Source organism: Ostrea edulis, chromosome 3, assembly GCF_947568905.1.
Source record: "Ostrea edulis chromosome 3, xbOstEdul1.1, whole genome shotgun sequence".
Lineage (NCBI taxonomy): Eukaryota > Metazoa > Mollusca > Bivalvia > Ostreida > Ostreidae > Ostrea > Ostrea edulis.
In genome coordinates this window covers 46,996,158-47,014,318 of record NC_079166.1, presented here as the reverse complement: position 1 = coordinate 47,014,318, position 18,161 = coordinate 46,996,158, and the positions used below count along the sequence as shown (strand labels likewise).

The 18,161-nt window shown below is 34.6% G+C and overlaps 2 protein-coding genes across 5 annotated transcripts in view; one reads left to right on the top strand and one right to left on the bottom strand.

Annotated features, from left to right (window-relative positions):
• The window catches only part of LOC125677196 (platelet endothelial aggregation receptor 1-like), a 351,642-nt gene that overhangs the window by 141,161 nt on the left and 192,320 nt on the right, over positions 1 to 18,161 (bottom strand). The window lies entirely within an intron of this gene.
• LOC125649582 (uncharacterized) overlaps positions 1 to 18,161 on the top strand; it is a 172,572-nt gene that overhangs the window by 111,902 nt on the left and 42,509 nt on the right. For both annotated transcript variants that reach the window (XM_056157956.1, XM_056157957.1), the window contains one exon: positions 6,883 to 7,025. In XM_056157956.1, coding sequence (XP_056013931.1) covers positions 6,883 to 7,025 — 143 coding nt within the window. The remainder of the gene's footprint in view (positions 1 to 6,882; positions 7,026 to 18,161) is intronic.

Below are 18,161 nucleotides of genomic sequence, written 5' to 3'. Positions count from 1 at the left end.
ATAATTACAGAGGCATAACAGTTACAAATGCAGTTGGGAAATTATTCAAGAAAATACTTGACATTCGCTTAGATAAATTTCTTACTAAACATCGTATAATCAATGAATATCAGATAGGTTTCACCCAAAAAGCAAGAACTTCTGACCACATGTTTATTCTCAAGACTATTATAGATAAATATTGTAAGACCAAGGATGGAAGAGTGTACGCCTGCTTTATTGACTTTCATAAAGCTACCGTCATTCATTCAGGAATTAAAATTAAACTCTTGAAATTGGGAGCTGGAACAAATTTTTATCAGGTGATTAAAAGCATGTACTCTTCAAGCAAGTCATATGTGTCCGTTTAAGTACTGGTATCACCGATTTTCTCCCAATAAAAGTAGGTGTCAAACAGGGGGACAATTTAAGTCCAAATCTGTTTAAAGTATTCATTAATGATCTTCCAGACTATCTTAATTCATCCCCAGATCCTATGGTCTTAAATTCTCGAACATTTAATTGTTTAATGTATGCTGATGACATAATTCTACTTTCCTCCTCAGCTAATGGTTTACAACAAAAACTAAACATTTTGCAGAGGTATATTGTAATGATTGGTGTTTGAGTATTAATTTCTCAAAAACTAAGATCCTAATTTTTAACAAGGCAGGCAGACTCTTGAAAACTAAATTCTATTTGGCTGGTATTGAACTAGAATGCGTATCCATCAACTACAAATACCTTGGGGTTTCATTTTGTTCATCTGGTTCTTTCTCCCTTGCTCAGAAAGAACTATATCAAAAAGCCCTGAAAGCATTATTCAAACTAAAAAAAGACTTCATTTCACTAAACCCTGATATTAAAACCATTTCTCATATATTTGACCATACCATCAAACCAATATTATTATATTCTTCGGAAATCTGGGGTTATTTCAATCCTTTTTCCAAAAAATCTACTAACTCCGGTGGTACCATAGACAAAATTTACTCAAACCAACTTTGTGATAATTAAACTACATCTCAAATTTTGCAAATCAATACTTGGTGTACATAAATCTGCAACAAACTTTGCCGTACTGTCGGAATTGGGAAGATTCCCCCTTTACTTTGACATATTAAAAAGTATGTTAAGTTACTGGTACAGACTTGAAAATCTTGGTCAGTCATTTCCACTATTGTTTGATGCATATCGAGAATCAAAATTACTTTTTGAACAAAACAATTCATCATGGTTTGGTTCTATAAACTGTTTCATAACCAATATTAATGGGATTAGAGATTTGCCTATTAAAGGGGCATACCAGTTTAAAAAGGCTCTTAAAGATTGTTTATTCAAACATTGCATCAAAGAATGGCATTCACACCTTACATTAAACTCAGATAAAAAACTAAGTTGCTTTTCTACTTTTAAACAAAACTTTGGTTTTGAGAATTATTTGAGTTCAATTAAAAATTTTGAGCAAAGGAGAAGTCTAACACGTTTCTGTATATCAGCTCATAGACTAAACATTGAAAGGGGACGTTACCAAAAAATCCCTCGACACCAGAGATTTTGTCTAAGATGCAACAACAATTCAGTGGATGACGAAAAACATTTTTTATTCTCATGTAGTCATTTATCAGAAGAAAGGGTTATTTTATTCCAAATGATAGACAAATCATGTAAGAATTTTGGATGGACAGTGATCAAAAGCTTATAATATATGGCTAGTGACCAATGAAGATGAAAATATCCTCATCCAAATTAGTAAGATGATTTTAAACAGTACGTGGGATATAATACTACAAATGTTACATTTCATTGCATTATGCACATTTTCTCTCTTCATATTTTACACCTGTAGGCTGTCTTGGCTACTGGGAGTACAAGACCAACAGTCTGGTACAACAATTTACTACCAGATTGTTAACAGGTACTGTCCCTTGGTACTCCCTGTAGTCATGTCAACATATTGTGTTTTTATTCTCTCATATAACGCTATTTTCTTTTATATAAGTATTCTAACCTTCCTGCTTTAGACATAAAACATTCAGAACAACTGGATCCTGCGTGTAAATATGTAATATACTAGCATGCTGTATTCAGTAAGATGATTTTGAACAGTGTAATGTGATACTGCAAATACATGTCTTTGCATTCTACACATTTCCTTTACAATAGTAAGCTGTCTTGGTTACTGGGAGTACAAGACCAATGGTCTGGTACAATAAATTTATAACCAGATTGTTAACAGACACTGTCCCTTGGTGCTCCCTGTAGTCAGGTCAACATATTGTGGTTTTTTTTGTTTGTTTTTTTTTGTTTGTTTTTGTTTTTGTTTTTTTTATTCTTTCATATAATGCTATTATTCTCTTTTATATAAGTATTCACACGACACTATCATTATTTGCTATCCCAGAAACTGTTATGTGAGGCAGTTGGGCTATTTTATTTATCATGTTGTTAATTTAAATCTTGTCTGTAATCAGTATTTCATATATAATTATATAGATATGTGCAGTGCAGAAGTGTGAACTCTGTCAGTATTACTGGTAGTACTTCTAAATGATTGTTATTTATTTTCATTGTTATAATTAATTGCCTGTTAACATGTATCTGCCCCCCCCCCCCCCCCCCCCCCCCCCCCCCGAGGGCCCTTGATTGGTGAATAAACTAAACTATTATAGTATATTTTTCAATGTATCAGAAGGGGTATGTTGCCGGTTAAGTTGGGTAAAATTCTTAACAAGCAATAAGATAACAACAAAAAATGGTGCTTAAATTGTCCGATTAGGAAAACCTGTACATGTGGGGGGGGGGGGGGTAGTAGTCTGAAACTGTCTGAATTTCCCCTTCCGACTTCAGTTTCTTAAATCGCGCAGTGGGTAGGTCGCTACAAGGCTAAATCCCTAGCTTTCATATTACACCCTCTCCGATTCTACGTGCCTGTCATCAATATTTAAGGATGTAAAACATCGGTGTCAAATGCAACTAGTTCATGAAAAAAAACTAATACCAATATAAACAGAAATGACTTGACGATTATTTGCTTTTATTTATATACGCTATCGATTATTAAAATCTTTAATTGCTATATGAAATCATTTTAAAATTTAGATGCATTAGATAATGAGAGAGAGAGAGCATTGGTAATCATTGATTATAATATTCATGAATGTATGCAGATACTGGAAGTTTAATACGTTCAGTATAAATCTTGAAAGTAGAATTTCTTTCTGATTAATTATCCATCACCTTTCATTCTGATATTTTCTTTAAATTTCTCATATTGTTTTCTTTACACATTAAATTTTTCCCCTGGCTCCCAGAGATGGCATGACTGACGAGAACCTCTATTTTATCTGTTGCATTACTGTACATTTATAAAAATGCATCTTTATTCATTTTCTTTCTCTAAGAAATGTGTAATTGGTTTTCCTTTTTTTTTTTTTTTTTTAGCTCACCTGAGCTGAAGGCTCAAGTGAGCTTTTCTGATCGCTTTTGTCCGTCATCTGTCTGTCCGTCTGTCTGTTAAACTTTTCACATTTTCGACTTCTTCTCCAGAACCACTGGGCCAATTTCAACCAAACATGGCCAAAAGCATCCTTGGGTGAAGGGCTTTCAAGTTTGTTCAAATGAAGGGCCATGTCTCTTTCAAAGGGGAGATAATCACAATGCAAAAATAGGGTGGGGTCATTTAAAAATCTTCTTCTACCACTGGGCCAGAAGAACTGAAATTTACCAGAAAGCTTCCTGACATATTGCAGATTCAAGTTTGTTCAAATCATGGCCCCCGGTGGTGGGATCAAAGTTTTACATACAAATATATAGGGAAAATCTTCTTCTCAAAAACCACTAAGCCAGAAAAGCTGAGATCTACATGAAAGCTTCCTGACATAATGCAGATTCAAGTTTGTTCAAATCATGGGGCCCCGGGGGTTGGATGAGGCCACAAGGGGGATCAAAGTTTTACATACAAATATAGGAAAAAGCTTTAAAAATCTTCTTCTCAAGAACCATTGGGCCAAAGAAGTTGACATTTACATGAAAGCTTTCTGACATGTGTAGATTCAAGTTTGCAAAGGGTAGTTTAGGCCATAATAGGGACTAAGGTTTTACATGCAAATATATAATATGGAAAGTCTTCAGATATGGACCAAGGTGACTCAGGTGAGCGATGTGGCCCATGGGCCTCTTGTTTAAAAAAGGTGTCTTGAAATATACAAATTACACATGCATTTTAACACTATGATCACTCCGACTGATATGCATGTATATGATAAAACAGAAGCGAACTTTGTTCTTTCAATTTGAATTAATTTAAGATATTGTTTAAGAGCATAAAATAAATATGTAGGTTGATTCATTCTACAACGATAATGTTTTTGCATGTCTTTCTTTTTTTCTCGACGTGTGTATATTTCGTTACCTGTTGTCCGACAGTCTTTGATTAATCTTTATTCATCTTGCACAATTATTGTAATCAAAACAAAAGTAATACCATGTCGGGCAGGTATAATATTCATTTACATTTCTTTCTTAATCATTTTGCTAAGTTTATCTTTACATGTACATGTATTTTACATGGTTTAATCACTCCGTAAAGATCCGAATCAGGCTGAGATAATTAAAGCGTGCAGGCCACGCCTACCGTTTCATGTAAATCATTCACAATCATTTACAAAGCGTGCAAGCCACGCCTACTGTTTCGTGCAAATCGTACAGACCGTTCAGGAAATGGGAAGCGCTTCGTGCAAATCGTTCAGTGCGAACCATTCAGTGTTTCGTGCAAAGCATTCAGCGTTTCGTGCAAGAATCGTTTCGTTCCGTGCAAAGCGTTCAGCGTTCCGTGCAAACCGTTTAGCGTTTCGTGCAAGAATCGTTTCATTTCGTTCTGTGCAAGTGGTGTAGTAGTACACTTCAGGGTCTGTATGTTAAAGGAGAATCATAAAACAGACCTTGCAATAATTCCGGGAGGTATGACAAGCGTATTACAACCTCTGGACGTAAGTGTGAACAAGCCAATGAAAGTCTCATTGAGACAAAAATGGAATCAATGGATATGTAGTGATAACCACATGTACACCAGTCAAGGAAGAATGAGAAAGCCGGAACTCGACACCATTTGCCGGTGGATATGTGATGCGTGGGAAGAACTGGATCTGAAGATCATCGTACATGCATTTAAAAAATGTTCCATTTCAAACGCTATGGACGGATCCGAAGATGACATCTTATAGGATGAGAACATTCGTAAGGACAGCAAATTTCCAGGTGATTCAAGCGATGACAAGGATTGCGATGAAAATGATATATTGTATATGATGATGACAGCGATGACGACACACCACTCTCTGTGCTCAGAGACATAATTATATAAATTGTTTGAAAGTGACGATGAGGAGGAGTTGGAAGGATTTTTAAATGTGTATTCACAATGATATATTACAAACATTACGACTGTGTGTTTATATAATAGAGATCTACCTGTATATATTGCTATGCATGCTCACATGTTAATCTATGTCTGAAAATCCGCATGAATTCTTGTTTCATTTAATAAAATTTGTGAAAAAAAATTCTGTTTGGTATTTCTTTACCCTGAGGGGGTATCTAACACAAAAGCACAGTGTACACAACAATGGCTTCGTAAAACACATCTTGGGTCACCCTCTCATTACGGTAATTATTTCTTTTACGCAAGAATAGTTATTTCAAAGATTCAAATTAGCATTTCATTAAAAATTAGGCCTATTCATAAAACTTACAGTTAACTAACTTTTAGCAAGTGACAAAATTATTTTCCAACAATTATAGAATGTGACAAGGCATTATTGTGTACACATGCTTTAAATAATGGCGGCATGTGATGTGATGAATAGTCAGATCCAATGCAATTTAATTGGCTGTTTCATGATAATTGAATTATTTAGATATTATAAGTATCACATTTTCTGCAATTTTACGTTTCTGTAGTATTAGGTCTTTGAGTGAAATATTACACTGCTTAATCGCCGAGTTTCATCTGAAAAAAAAAGGTCAAAAACCTATTGTGGTATGTAATATGCACCTTTTTCTGGCACAAAAAAATTCTCTAAAAAAAGTGTGTATTATATTTGGCAAAATACGGTAGTGTATATGTGCAAAACATATAAATGATATCTGCTTTAATGTTATTGATACTAAATTGAAACTAAATGGATATATAGAAGGAATAGGTAGTCCTAAGTTACCAATTAAAACTGTAAATTTCATGATCCTAGCTAGGGGTTAAAGGTTTGGTTTGGTTTCAGGATGGAGCTTAAAAAAAAATAGAGTGATTATTGTCTTTATCGTTTGAAGAACTTCTTAAATTGTACAGATACAGTATGCATAGGTAGGAAAAGCAGAAAAAAGATGTACATACATGTACCTAAAATAGTAAATTTCGCATCCCCAGGGTTTTGATTTTAGGGTAGCTATATAGGTCCAAATTAAGTGATATTGTACATAGCACATTGTTGTGGGATTTAAATATCGTGAATAAAGGAAAGCCGTATTGATTCAGGTAATAATTCTACAGTTTACAGGTTGAGGTTAACTATTTAAAAGGTAGTTTTCTACTCTTATTTTCCAATATTCCAGGGAAAAAAGACTGTGAACATACTGGAGATACATCAGCGTCTAATATTCATCAAGAAGTACATGTATAATAGAGATGAATAATTTTTATCTTTGAAAAGAGCTAGGGGTGGTAAAAAGGGACCACAAGCTACGGCTTAAGTGGGAAGGTCCTTTCATGTATTATTGTTCTAATGATGATGGCCTCAAGGTCGAAACCGGTCAACCAAATAAAGTTACTGTGCATTAAATTCTCATGATGTGTTGATGATCTGTTTATTTCTTCTCTATTGTAATTTGTTTATTCATAACTTTCAGATCAAAGAAGAAAGAGTTTGGCGACAGTACACTACAAAGGGTTGTATTGATCACGGTGTCACTACTGGTTGGATCTTGTGTACTTAGTCTAGTCTCTGTCATAATTTACCTTCTGAGAAGGAAAAGGCATGAACCAATTCCTGGTGAGTGAGACACAATTAGGTGAGAATTTCTTTACTGACACTTTTAAAGTAGTTTGGAGACTCATCCGCCGACATTGCATGAGAAATATATTTTTGCAAGAAATTTAAAGTTAAAAGTTAATATATTGTTAGTGTCAAATGTAAGTGATTAGATTTGGTAATATTTATTTTATCAAAATAATGCCAAGTTGCAATTCTCTCAGTTGGATATATGTATAGTCACATGGCTGAAAGCTATCGTGAAAAACATATGATGACTTACATTGGATGCAACACAATAAATATGGCCACCATAGTGATTATCTAAGCTAATTTCTAATGACTTTACTCCCCCCTCCCCAAACCAATTCATAAGCAATCAATTATCTGGTACTGTTTGAATTTGCATAAGAGAGCTGTCATTTGAGTCCCCTCTCACTAACAAACGTTCTCTACACTTACTATGCTCCTTCCGGAAGAGCGCAAGTGCGCAAGCGCACCTTGATTAGCATATCAAAATAAACAATATTGTAAACGTATCAAGTACGAACGTTGCACGCGTCTTAATTGAAGTAGTAGCTAGTAGCGAAACTGCACTGTACGGACAATTTAAATTAAGCTATGGATAGCTACTATACTAAGCCAAAAGTAATTGGTGCACACTGTCACTGCACTGCAATAAAAAAAGCATATATGAACCTCCCTACCCCAACTGGTAGCTACTACTTTGCTAAGCTAATGCAATGTATACCACCAATATGCATGTGTAAAATGCACATATGTACACTGGCAGTCGCTGCACTGTGTATCAGATATATGCATACATATATTTCGTTACAAAGTAATAATTCAGATCTAGCAATTTCTGAAATGTAAAAAAACAACCTTTAATCAGACAGAAACATCCAATCATGAACGAACACCCAATCTCAATTGGGGTGATCGACGCAAAAATCCATAGAACGACGCATAATGAACCTTTGCGAAATCGAAAGTAGAAAGCCTAAATAATTTCAAACAATTGTCACAAAATCTGAAGAAATTGCACATAATTGTCTAAACTTGTTTAATTTTTGCATCTTTAATATGTAAATCCCTTTTTTTAACCTACCATAACTTTAAAAAAAATCGCCAAAATTCCAAATATTAACCGATTTCTTTGCTGTTTGCATGTCACGTTAGAGTTAAAAAAGAGTTATCAAAGGGCAATAACTGCGCATACTTCATTCGGAAATTACCTATACTATTTTTAGTTGCGCAGTTAGCTAGACGAATCGAAGCGTGGGCAAAGAACGATAACTCATTTTCAATATGGTGGTCAATTTGCATAATTTATTCAAGAGCAAAAGTTGCATTGACGTTTGTTAGTGCCTCTTAAGGTGAACACTCATCCTCATTGAAACTGACATATGAATTAACTCAGGGATTTTCCACCCTTTTGTAGGGGGCCAAAGAGCAAGGTACATTAAGGTCCAAATTTCGCCACAAAATTAGGATAAATTTAAAATGTGGTTTCACTTGGTTTAATCATTATGATTATGCACTAGGGCATTGGCCCCGATGATAAGTGTGGAAATTAGTGACGTAATATGTTCTGTGACGTCATTTTCCTTATCTCCGATTGACATGATTTACCGAAATTAGCCGTTTTTTATGCCTTTGAAACCGTTTTTAAGATAGAGCACATGCAACAACCACAAAGATGTTTTGTGTACAAATTAATCATGTTGAAAGTCAGTAATGAGCAAATTTTCGACTTGGTTGTTAAATGAGCAGACTATTAAATTTAACGTTTAACCATTTCCCGCGTTCATCTGTTATACAAATTTCAACGTTGATGGTGTTCATATATACAAGTTTAAAGCAATACAAGCTGTAACTGACGGCATTTTTTCAACTATCCAATTATGCATCAATTAACTTCTATTGGTATAACTAATATAATCCCCAAGATCTGAAGAAAAATTCAGCAAAATAAACAAGGGAATATCCTACAGTGCGCGTTTCGTATACACGGACATGGGAACGATGATTGCCGAACATAATCGGGTTGCTGAGACCGACGTCATATACAAATATGGAAACTGACGTGGGTAACTACAAGTTCCGTTTGTTTAAAATATTACATCGTTTCATGAATGGCAAGAAGTACTATAAGTGTAAGAACGTAATAATTACGCAAATGTGCAACTCAAATAAAATTTTGATAGTGGATTTTCTATAAAATTGGCATGTTAAATTGTTTACAAATCTGACACGTGCCCAGTGCCTGTCTTTCGCTTTTTTCCGAACTGGTGACCTTCGAAGTCAATGCATATCGGAGATTACGAATAGAAATTACTGACAGGATGACAATGATTCGTGACTCGACATTTTTTGCTGATTTGACGGGTTTATTGCTTCATATTCACTCTGATTCTATTAAGTTGTACGTTTTTAATCACAAATATGTTCAATATTTGTTCTTTTATTTTTCAATATATTTACCGTCAGTTACAGCTTGTATTGCTTTAATGAATAAATAATATGCACATGTACAGCATATTAAATTTTATAAGACCCTACGTAGTTTGCATTGAAGAAGATAGTGTGTAATCAGAGAATTGGAATCTTCGACACAGATATTTCCGATTCCAATTTTACTCGTTTTATGTTTGATATAGATACGCAATGATATCAACGCAATTAATGTAACACACTTGTTTATAAAATAAAAAGTTTAATAATATCGAAAATGAAAGCGCGATAGCTTAATCGGTACCTTTATACCAGAGCATAATAGTGCGAGAGTTCGAATGCAAAATTCGGTTATATTTCCCCCGTAAAAATTGAATTAGTAGCAAGTCAACCATACAGGCTTTAAATATATACACTTGAAAATCAATTCATTACAATATATTGTGTATTATTTCCATGCTGCAGTACCTGTAGTTTTATGGCATACATGTTTCCTATCAAAACAATTCCAACTTCACCGATCTGTCGTTTATATTACAAAGTTGTCGAACTCATTTAGGAGAGGTTACTCCATGATATATATGGTAATGAAATATTCGCAATCTACCCTGCTGTAAGAGTGAATGTTGGTAGTTGATAGATGAACGATGTAGTATCTAGATACATGTATCTAAATTATTACTCATTTGTAAGCTAAAAGATAAAGTATACACTTGTATTGTGTGTTCCAAGAGGACAAAACCCGGTGAACCCCGATCATTACATGTAAAAAATAGATAAAAAACATTTCTTAAGAAACATTTTTAGTAGAAACGAACGACCCTGACTGCATTTGCAATCAATGTCAACAGATCTACAACTCTAATCGTTTCATGCTTAAATTTTCGCAAGCATTCAGTACTACCATAAAGGAGGGGGGGGGGGGGATAAATCAAAATTCGCATGTAAAATTTATGGAAAAACTACATTCTCAAAACAAAAGAATGTGTGGGCCAAATTCTCCTGTTGCTGCGTCACTGTAATAATTATATTGTTTATAGAATCGCCTTATATTTGTCGATTACTGACGCACGTGTTCTGTGACATAGTCTTATTTAAAAATACATGATAGCTAGTCATTGGTTACTATTTTCATCATTAAATCGTGGAACTGGTGTTGAAGTATTAGAACGCGATTTTCACACATAAGGAGAACTTTCTTTTCCTGCATTTACACTTTAACCATCCCACTCACTGTCGGTCACTTAGCATTTAGTGGCATGTGCACAAAACACTGCTTAATGACTATATCCGAATCATGCGCGGATCTAGAGTGAAGGTCCGGACACCCCCTCCCCTCTGGAATTAAAGTTGCATGAAATTTGTGCGCAGTAATGCGGACTAAACCAAAGCACAATATTATCGTTTGTATAAAACTAGAACGATTGTTTGATATCCTCCTTTTCCCAATGTACATAATTACCGGTGATTAAGGTAAACATTCTAACCAAGCAGTATTCTTAGGCTTTTTTCAATTTCAATTTCACTAGAAATCTTTGTGGAAATAATGTAAGTTCTCAACAAAGCACAGGAATTTGGATACAGCGCGGTAATAATATATTAATTTTAGCAAAGCATGATATTTTGTAGCATTAAAGTTTGAACACTCGATATTTTCTTTGTTTAAACTTCAAATAACTCAAATAGCCGACGTTATAGAAATAAAGTAAAAGTATTTAACAATTGTTCAATGTGTTGTAATCGTACACTACCATTATTTGGAGACTTTAGTGAAATGAAGAATTCAAACATAACTCTCCGAAATTTCGCTGCATTTAGATAGATGAAGTACGTCAGTCGCGTGTCATTTACTACAAAAGAAAATTGCATATTCCCAGATACATGGAAATCGTGCATCATGCAGAAAGTACCCTGAATAGGTGTCTGACAAATCACACAACGATGGCTGCGAAAAACATGTGCCGGTCATGGTCACGGTCTGATGATATCGTGGCACTTTTGCACGATGATGAATATCTAATATGAATGTAAGATCGAATGAAACTTAATTGGCTGTTTTATAATAATGTAATTATTTACATATTGTTAAGTATAATATTTTCTACAATTTTACGTCCTGTAGTAATTTTCTTGAGATCGATTAGGAGAACAACGTGAACAAAGCATACAGTATGTCTCCGAGTAAAACATTACTTAACCGCCGAGTTTCACCTGGAAAAAAAACTATTTGGTAACCAATGCGCACCCCTTTCTCACACCAAAAATCCTTGAAAAAAAGTGCATATCATATTCGACAAAATACGGTACTTTGCTACACGTCGACGTATTCTTCATGATATTCAAGCATAAATATGATGGTTTGATGAGAGAATCAGGAAAAAGTGGCTAGATTTGGTCATAAAATTTTCATTTATTTGTCTCAAATGAACAATTTGCATTTTGATTTAGATTTTCCCCCCGGACCCCCACCCTCTTTAAGACGGGACAAGCCCCTCCCGCACTCTTCCCCTCGTCGCAACGCGACTTGGCCGTCTACTGTCATATCTCCGACGAAATCGGCATGTATCAAAAGGTAGAAGGGGGGGGGGGTCAAAATATACGATCCTCTCCCATGCGGACTTCGGACGTGGTTTGCGACAATGCATATGATTTATGATTCAAACTTTTTTCCTTTGCGTAAATATTAATGCATTGAAAGATTTGTTATATAAAGATAATTGTCAGGAGCCTGTATATTTTTTTTCAAATAAAGAGTGTAATTAATAGATGCAAGTGCATATGCTAAAACATTGAATATAATACCGACAAGATTATTTTTTGTTAGGATTTTCATGGTGTCAGTGTCAACTCTTGTGTAGAACTTATCACATTGTTTGTAAATCTTATCACATTTATAAGGTTCACATTCGGTCCCATTGTCATATGTTGAATTTTAAAAAACTTTTCAAGTTCGATTTATAATATTTCTTTTCACATATATTCTGAATGAATTTCATGTTCTTTTTACTACATGTACAATCCAATGTAGCATTGGATAGTGTGTGTTCCTTCGCTGAAAACATTTAGTGCGCTCGAAAAAAAAAACACGAACAAAGTGTACATATATACACACAAGAATAATAACATAAGGTAACCACGCGCTACGTACATATATGATATTCATTTAATTTAAATTAAAACAATGCAAATTGGATGCAAATGTAAATACAATGTTAAAATTGAATGAATATATATGGGTTGCTCTACCATTCTTAGATACAATTACAGCAATCGTCCTTCAAATCACAGCATCCACCGCATCGAGTCATCTACAATTGATTAAAACTTTCGGAAAAAATAAATTAAACTTTTCAAATAAAAATCATAGTGAACATTTGTTTAATAAAACTTTGAGCATATGGCGACATCAATTTGATTATTTTCATATTGAGTTCATGACATATCTTTCTTGTTCATGACGTCGCATAAAGTAACGTCAAAATGGCACAACGTTATCGTAAACTATACTGTATTTACATATGTATTATACATAAGTAAAGTTTTTTACGAAGACATCATAACCATTTTATGGAAGTATACACCATATGAAAGAATTTTGAGGAATATCATTTAATTTGGACGCGGGGCTAAATTTGGCCCCAAACGTACCTTGTCCTTTCAGTCCCATTCCCATTCCAAAATAGTATTAGTATTTTTTCCCAATTTGTCAACAAAAATTCCCAGGGAATGAGTTATCAAATGAAAAAATATATTTATTGGTTCGACACAAATTGTGGACTGCATGCGGAGGCTCGAGACCAACAAAAAATCGGAAGGTCTACCTGAAATTTTGGTCCACCTGAAGTGCAGTAAATTAATTAAATTGTTCATTGCCTTCGAAAAATACAAGTTATATGATTTTATTGTCTTCAAATTTTCTCTATATAAATAATTTAGCAGCACTACCATCATAGTTCATTTTTTAAAACACTCTAGAAATATATTGTCAAATGTTCAATGAATCCGAATTTCCTCCATTTTTCATTTGGATTAATACATGCTATAATGTTGATTCACTTATTGTATTCACTTCCTTAACCTATCTGAGAGTTAATTATTAGGTAAATATCATATAGTTATAGAATTGTATTTTCAGTGTACTTTCAAAGTTTGCGTAAAAATAAATCTTTGAAGCTGCACACGTTTGAGAGTATATAGACTAGCTAGCTGTACGTGCATGCATTATAATCACCAGAAATGGTGATATTCATGTATGCTGCATTGCTTAAAGCAGCATATTAGTTAAAATTTAGTTTACTTTTATCATTAATATCAACATATGTATATATATACATTTACTCTTAAATCCTGTGATAAAATGCATTAGAGAATTTTGAATGATCGATATTTGCCTATAACTGCAAAGACCGAATCACAATAAATCTGTTAGACATATGAACACTGTCTAGCATGTCGTCTGCATCTCGACCCACAGGAACGGTTCAACCATTGATTTTGTAATGATAATAGTAGGGGTCTTACAATTGTATACCATACAACTTACTAATAAAATTATTTTTACCCCTTATTAGGGGATGGTATATGATATAAGATCCCCCCCCCCTACTATTATTATTATAGACAAAATTACCATGCAGTTTCTGTGCAGATTCAAGTTTGTTAAAATCATGCCCCCACCCCCCACCCACACACACACAATAGAGGATCAAAGTTTTACATAATAATGTTTAGGAAAAATCTTTGACATTTTTTTTCTCAAAAACTACTGGGCCAGGAAAGTAGAAATTTACATGAAAGCTTTCTGACATAGTGCAGATTCAAGTTTGTGAAAATCATGGTCCCCGGGGGTAAGATGAGGCGACAATAGGGTATCAAAGTTTTACATACAAACATATAGGGAAAATCTTTAAAAATCTTCTTCTCAACAACCACTCGTGACCCCTGGTGTTAGGATGTACTCTGAATGAAAATTATACAGAGGCATTTCAGAAAGGTACGATAAGGGATGAAATAAAGGGTAAAATAAAGGGTACTGATACAGCTAAGGTGTGTAATAAAGGGCGCGTGCCTGTGTTCATATCAGGGATGCACAAATATATAATAATTAAAGTGATTTGAATTATTTAAATTTACGAATGATAATTCATTGACAGTTAGTTGTCAAAATATGTTTGTTTCCCAGAGTGTTTTTAAAGTTTTTATGTTCATTGCTTATTAGTGAATCATTTTATTCATAAAATTTCAAAAATGTTTAAAATTGTGTTTGCAAATTATTGTCTGAGAAATATAGTTGCCCAAACAATGAGAAAAGTGTTACTCGTGAGTTAGAGTAAAAGTCCATTTTGTTTTTTTAAATATTGAAAATAACCAAATCTATTATTTCAAATCAATAGTTTAAAAGCATTTTGTTGCTGAGAAATATATAAACCATATAGTATCTGAAATCAGGTAATTATATATATAATGTATGTATTTTAACAAAGACTCCTCTTCTCTTTTACATCTAGCTCCTATAGCCTGCTAGTCTATACAAACCTTGTTGGGTTTTTAGCTTACCTGAGCCGAAGGCTCAAGTGAGCTTTTCTGATCAAAATTTGTCCGTTGTCTGTTGGCGACGGCATTGGCATCGTTGTAAACTTTTCACGTTTTCATCTTCTTCTCAAAAACCACTGGGCCAATTATAACCAAACTTGACCAAAAGCATCCTTGGGTAATGTTCAAATGAAGGACCATCATACCTCCTTCAAAGGGGAGATAATCACAAAAATGCAAAAATAGGGTGGGGTACGTACGTCATTTAAAACTCTTCTTCTCAAGAACCAATGAGCCAGAAGAGCTGATATTTACATGAAAGCTTCCTGACATAATGCAGATTCAAGTTTGTTCAAAGCATGGCCCCCGGGAGTAGATTGGGGCCACAATGGGGGATCATAGTTTTACATGCAAATATAGAGGGAAAATCTTTAAAAACATCTTCTCAAGAACCAATAAGCCAGAAGAGCTGAAATTTATATGAAAGCTTTCTGACATAGTGCAGATTTCAAGTTTATTCAAATTATGGCCCCTAGGGGTAGATTGGGGCCACAATAGGGGATCAAAGTTTTACATAGAAATATATACGGAAAATCTTCTTCTCAAGAGCCAATGAGCCAGAAGAGCTGAGATTTACATGAAAGTTTCGTGACATAGTGCAGATTCAAGTTTATCCAAATCATGGCCCCAGGGGGTAGATTGGGGCCACAATCGGTGATCAAAGTTTTACATAGAAATATATAGGGAAAATCCTTAAAAATCATCTTCTCAAAAACCAATGAGCTAGAAGAGCTGAGATTTATGAAAAGCTTCCTGACATAGTGCAGATTCAAGTTTGCTAAATCATGGCCCCCGCGGGTAGATTGGGGCCACAATAGGGGATCAAAGTTTTACATGGGAAATTGGGATTAAATAGAAAAAACCTTTAAAAATCATCCTCTCAAGAACCAGTGGGTCAGAGGAGCTGAGATTTACATAGTGCAGATTCAAGTTTGTAAAAATCATGGCCTCCAGGGGTAGGTTGGGCCCACAATACGGACTAAGGTTTTACATGCAAATATATATGGAAAGTCTTCAGATTTGGGCCAAGGTAACTCAGGTGAGCGATGTGGCCCTTGGGCCTCTTGTTTTTTGTGGGGGTTTTTTTGTGATTTTTTGTTTTGTTTTTGCAAATTTTGATCAGTCAGACTATAAAGTTTCACAAAATAAATGATTTAAGGCAAATTTGAGAGTGTTAAATGGGTGAATATTTCCTATACATGTGTATATGTATATTATGTTTGGGGCGAGATCAAAAGTTCAATGTCGGACAAAACACTAAATTCACATAGTTTTCACCAAGACCCCCCCCCCCCCCCCCCCCCCCCCCCCCCCTTTAAAACGAAATATGATGAAACTAATACGCAAGATCGCGACTACTTTTTCTGTCTTGGTTTTAATTTTTACTTTCCCCTTTCAAAGTCTCGTGAGACCCAGAGTATGCGGGAATTTGGGCATATTGGTAAATAATACCAGTTCCTGCAACTTTTGTCGTGATCTATTCACCGCATTTTAACAATGGTGTACTATCATTGCATTGCAGTAGACTGTATAGTAATGATTCAAGAAAGAAACATAATACGCAGAAATATCCACAACTGATATATTTTTATGGAAATGTGGTGGATTTTTTCCAACTGCTGTTAGCCAGGAAATTCCCAAAGCTGAGAAGAGCTTGCGTCAAAATATATAGCTTCGCGAGTTAAATTCAGAAGTTCATTTTTCCTGTATCCAGACGTTTTTACACACCTTTCATTTCAAAATGCTTTTAATTGTGGAAAGCACATGGAGGTTAAATCGTCTTCCGATGCCATGTTTTGAATAAACAAAAAATGCCGAAGATCGAGACGCTTTTCTGGACTTCTTTACAAGAGAGTTCCGCTAGCTCGGTATTTACGATCTTGCGTATTGTCAAGTAAGAACATACGATTATAGGTGACGCACTGTATACATGTACCCTTTCTACTTTTTATTCACAAATGAAAGTGTTTATCAAAACTATATAAAGTTCATTAAAATGTAATGTCATTACAGTATGTGGTTTTTAACAGTGACTTGTCCTTTTTCATTTTTCACTTATTTATAAGTGTAATTGATGCCAAATGACAGAAAGGTACGGGATATTTTATCCCCCCTTAATGATCCCCCTAACTATTTGAATTTAGATTTTTATCTGATATTGATCTTTTGATCTCGCCTCTTAGTTTATATGCCAGAAATATGAGACAGTGACATATCAAGTAATAATTTAATTCTTATTGTATCCTTGTCTCTGATTGGTCAAATTCCAATTGAGGAACAGAGGTTATTTTTGTATAACCTGGTTTGGTCAGCTGGTTTGGTATGGGGACACACCCCCTTGACAACCAGATGTCGGAACTATTTTTTTCTCTCTCTCTAAACTTCTATGGAATAGAAAGTCAACGTGCACAATAAGATACTTCGGTTTGATACACATGTTGTTTTCTCGTTGTCAATATTAGCATCTAGGCCTACTTATACGCAAATCACTTTTGTTAAACATCTTTCTCTATGTATGGTCGAATAATACTATTGATATAAGATTAAAACAAATATATTATATTCGAATTAATGATTTTCCAAGTAAGCATTGCCCTGTTCATTTTAAAATACATTTCTCACTGGGGTAAAGAAGGGGGGTGCGTTGTTTCATTCCTTGATCTGTCTTTCAACAAAGCAAGCAAAAATTCATACGTCACATTTTATCACATGACGTCAGACACATTGACATGTGGATGCTATTTGTTACTTGCTTACATATTTTCTTGTGTCGGATTTACTATTAGCGATAACATTGCATACAAGGGTAAGTTTTCATTTAGTAGAAGTTTTCACAGAGTTGAAAGCCGTAAATTATTGCATTTTCTGATATTTGAAGATTTATTTTGGGTAGGCCTAAACAATGCAATTTCCCGTATTTTCTCAATCTGTCGGAGATGAGCGACTTTAAAGTCGATCTCTATCTCTAAAGGGCTGAGAAATACTCATTACATGGATAGTCTACACATATTTTCTATCATGATAAACTTCACTTTCGATACAATATTTTGATAAATGGCTAGGCTCCGTAGAACTAAGATTAAAGATGGCGATCGACCTTTGGCTTCG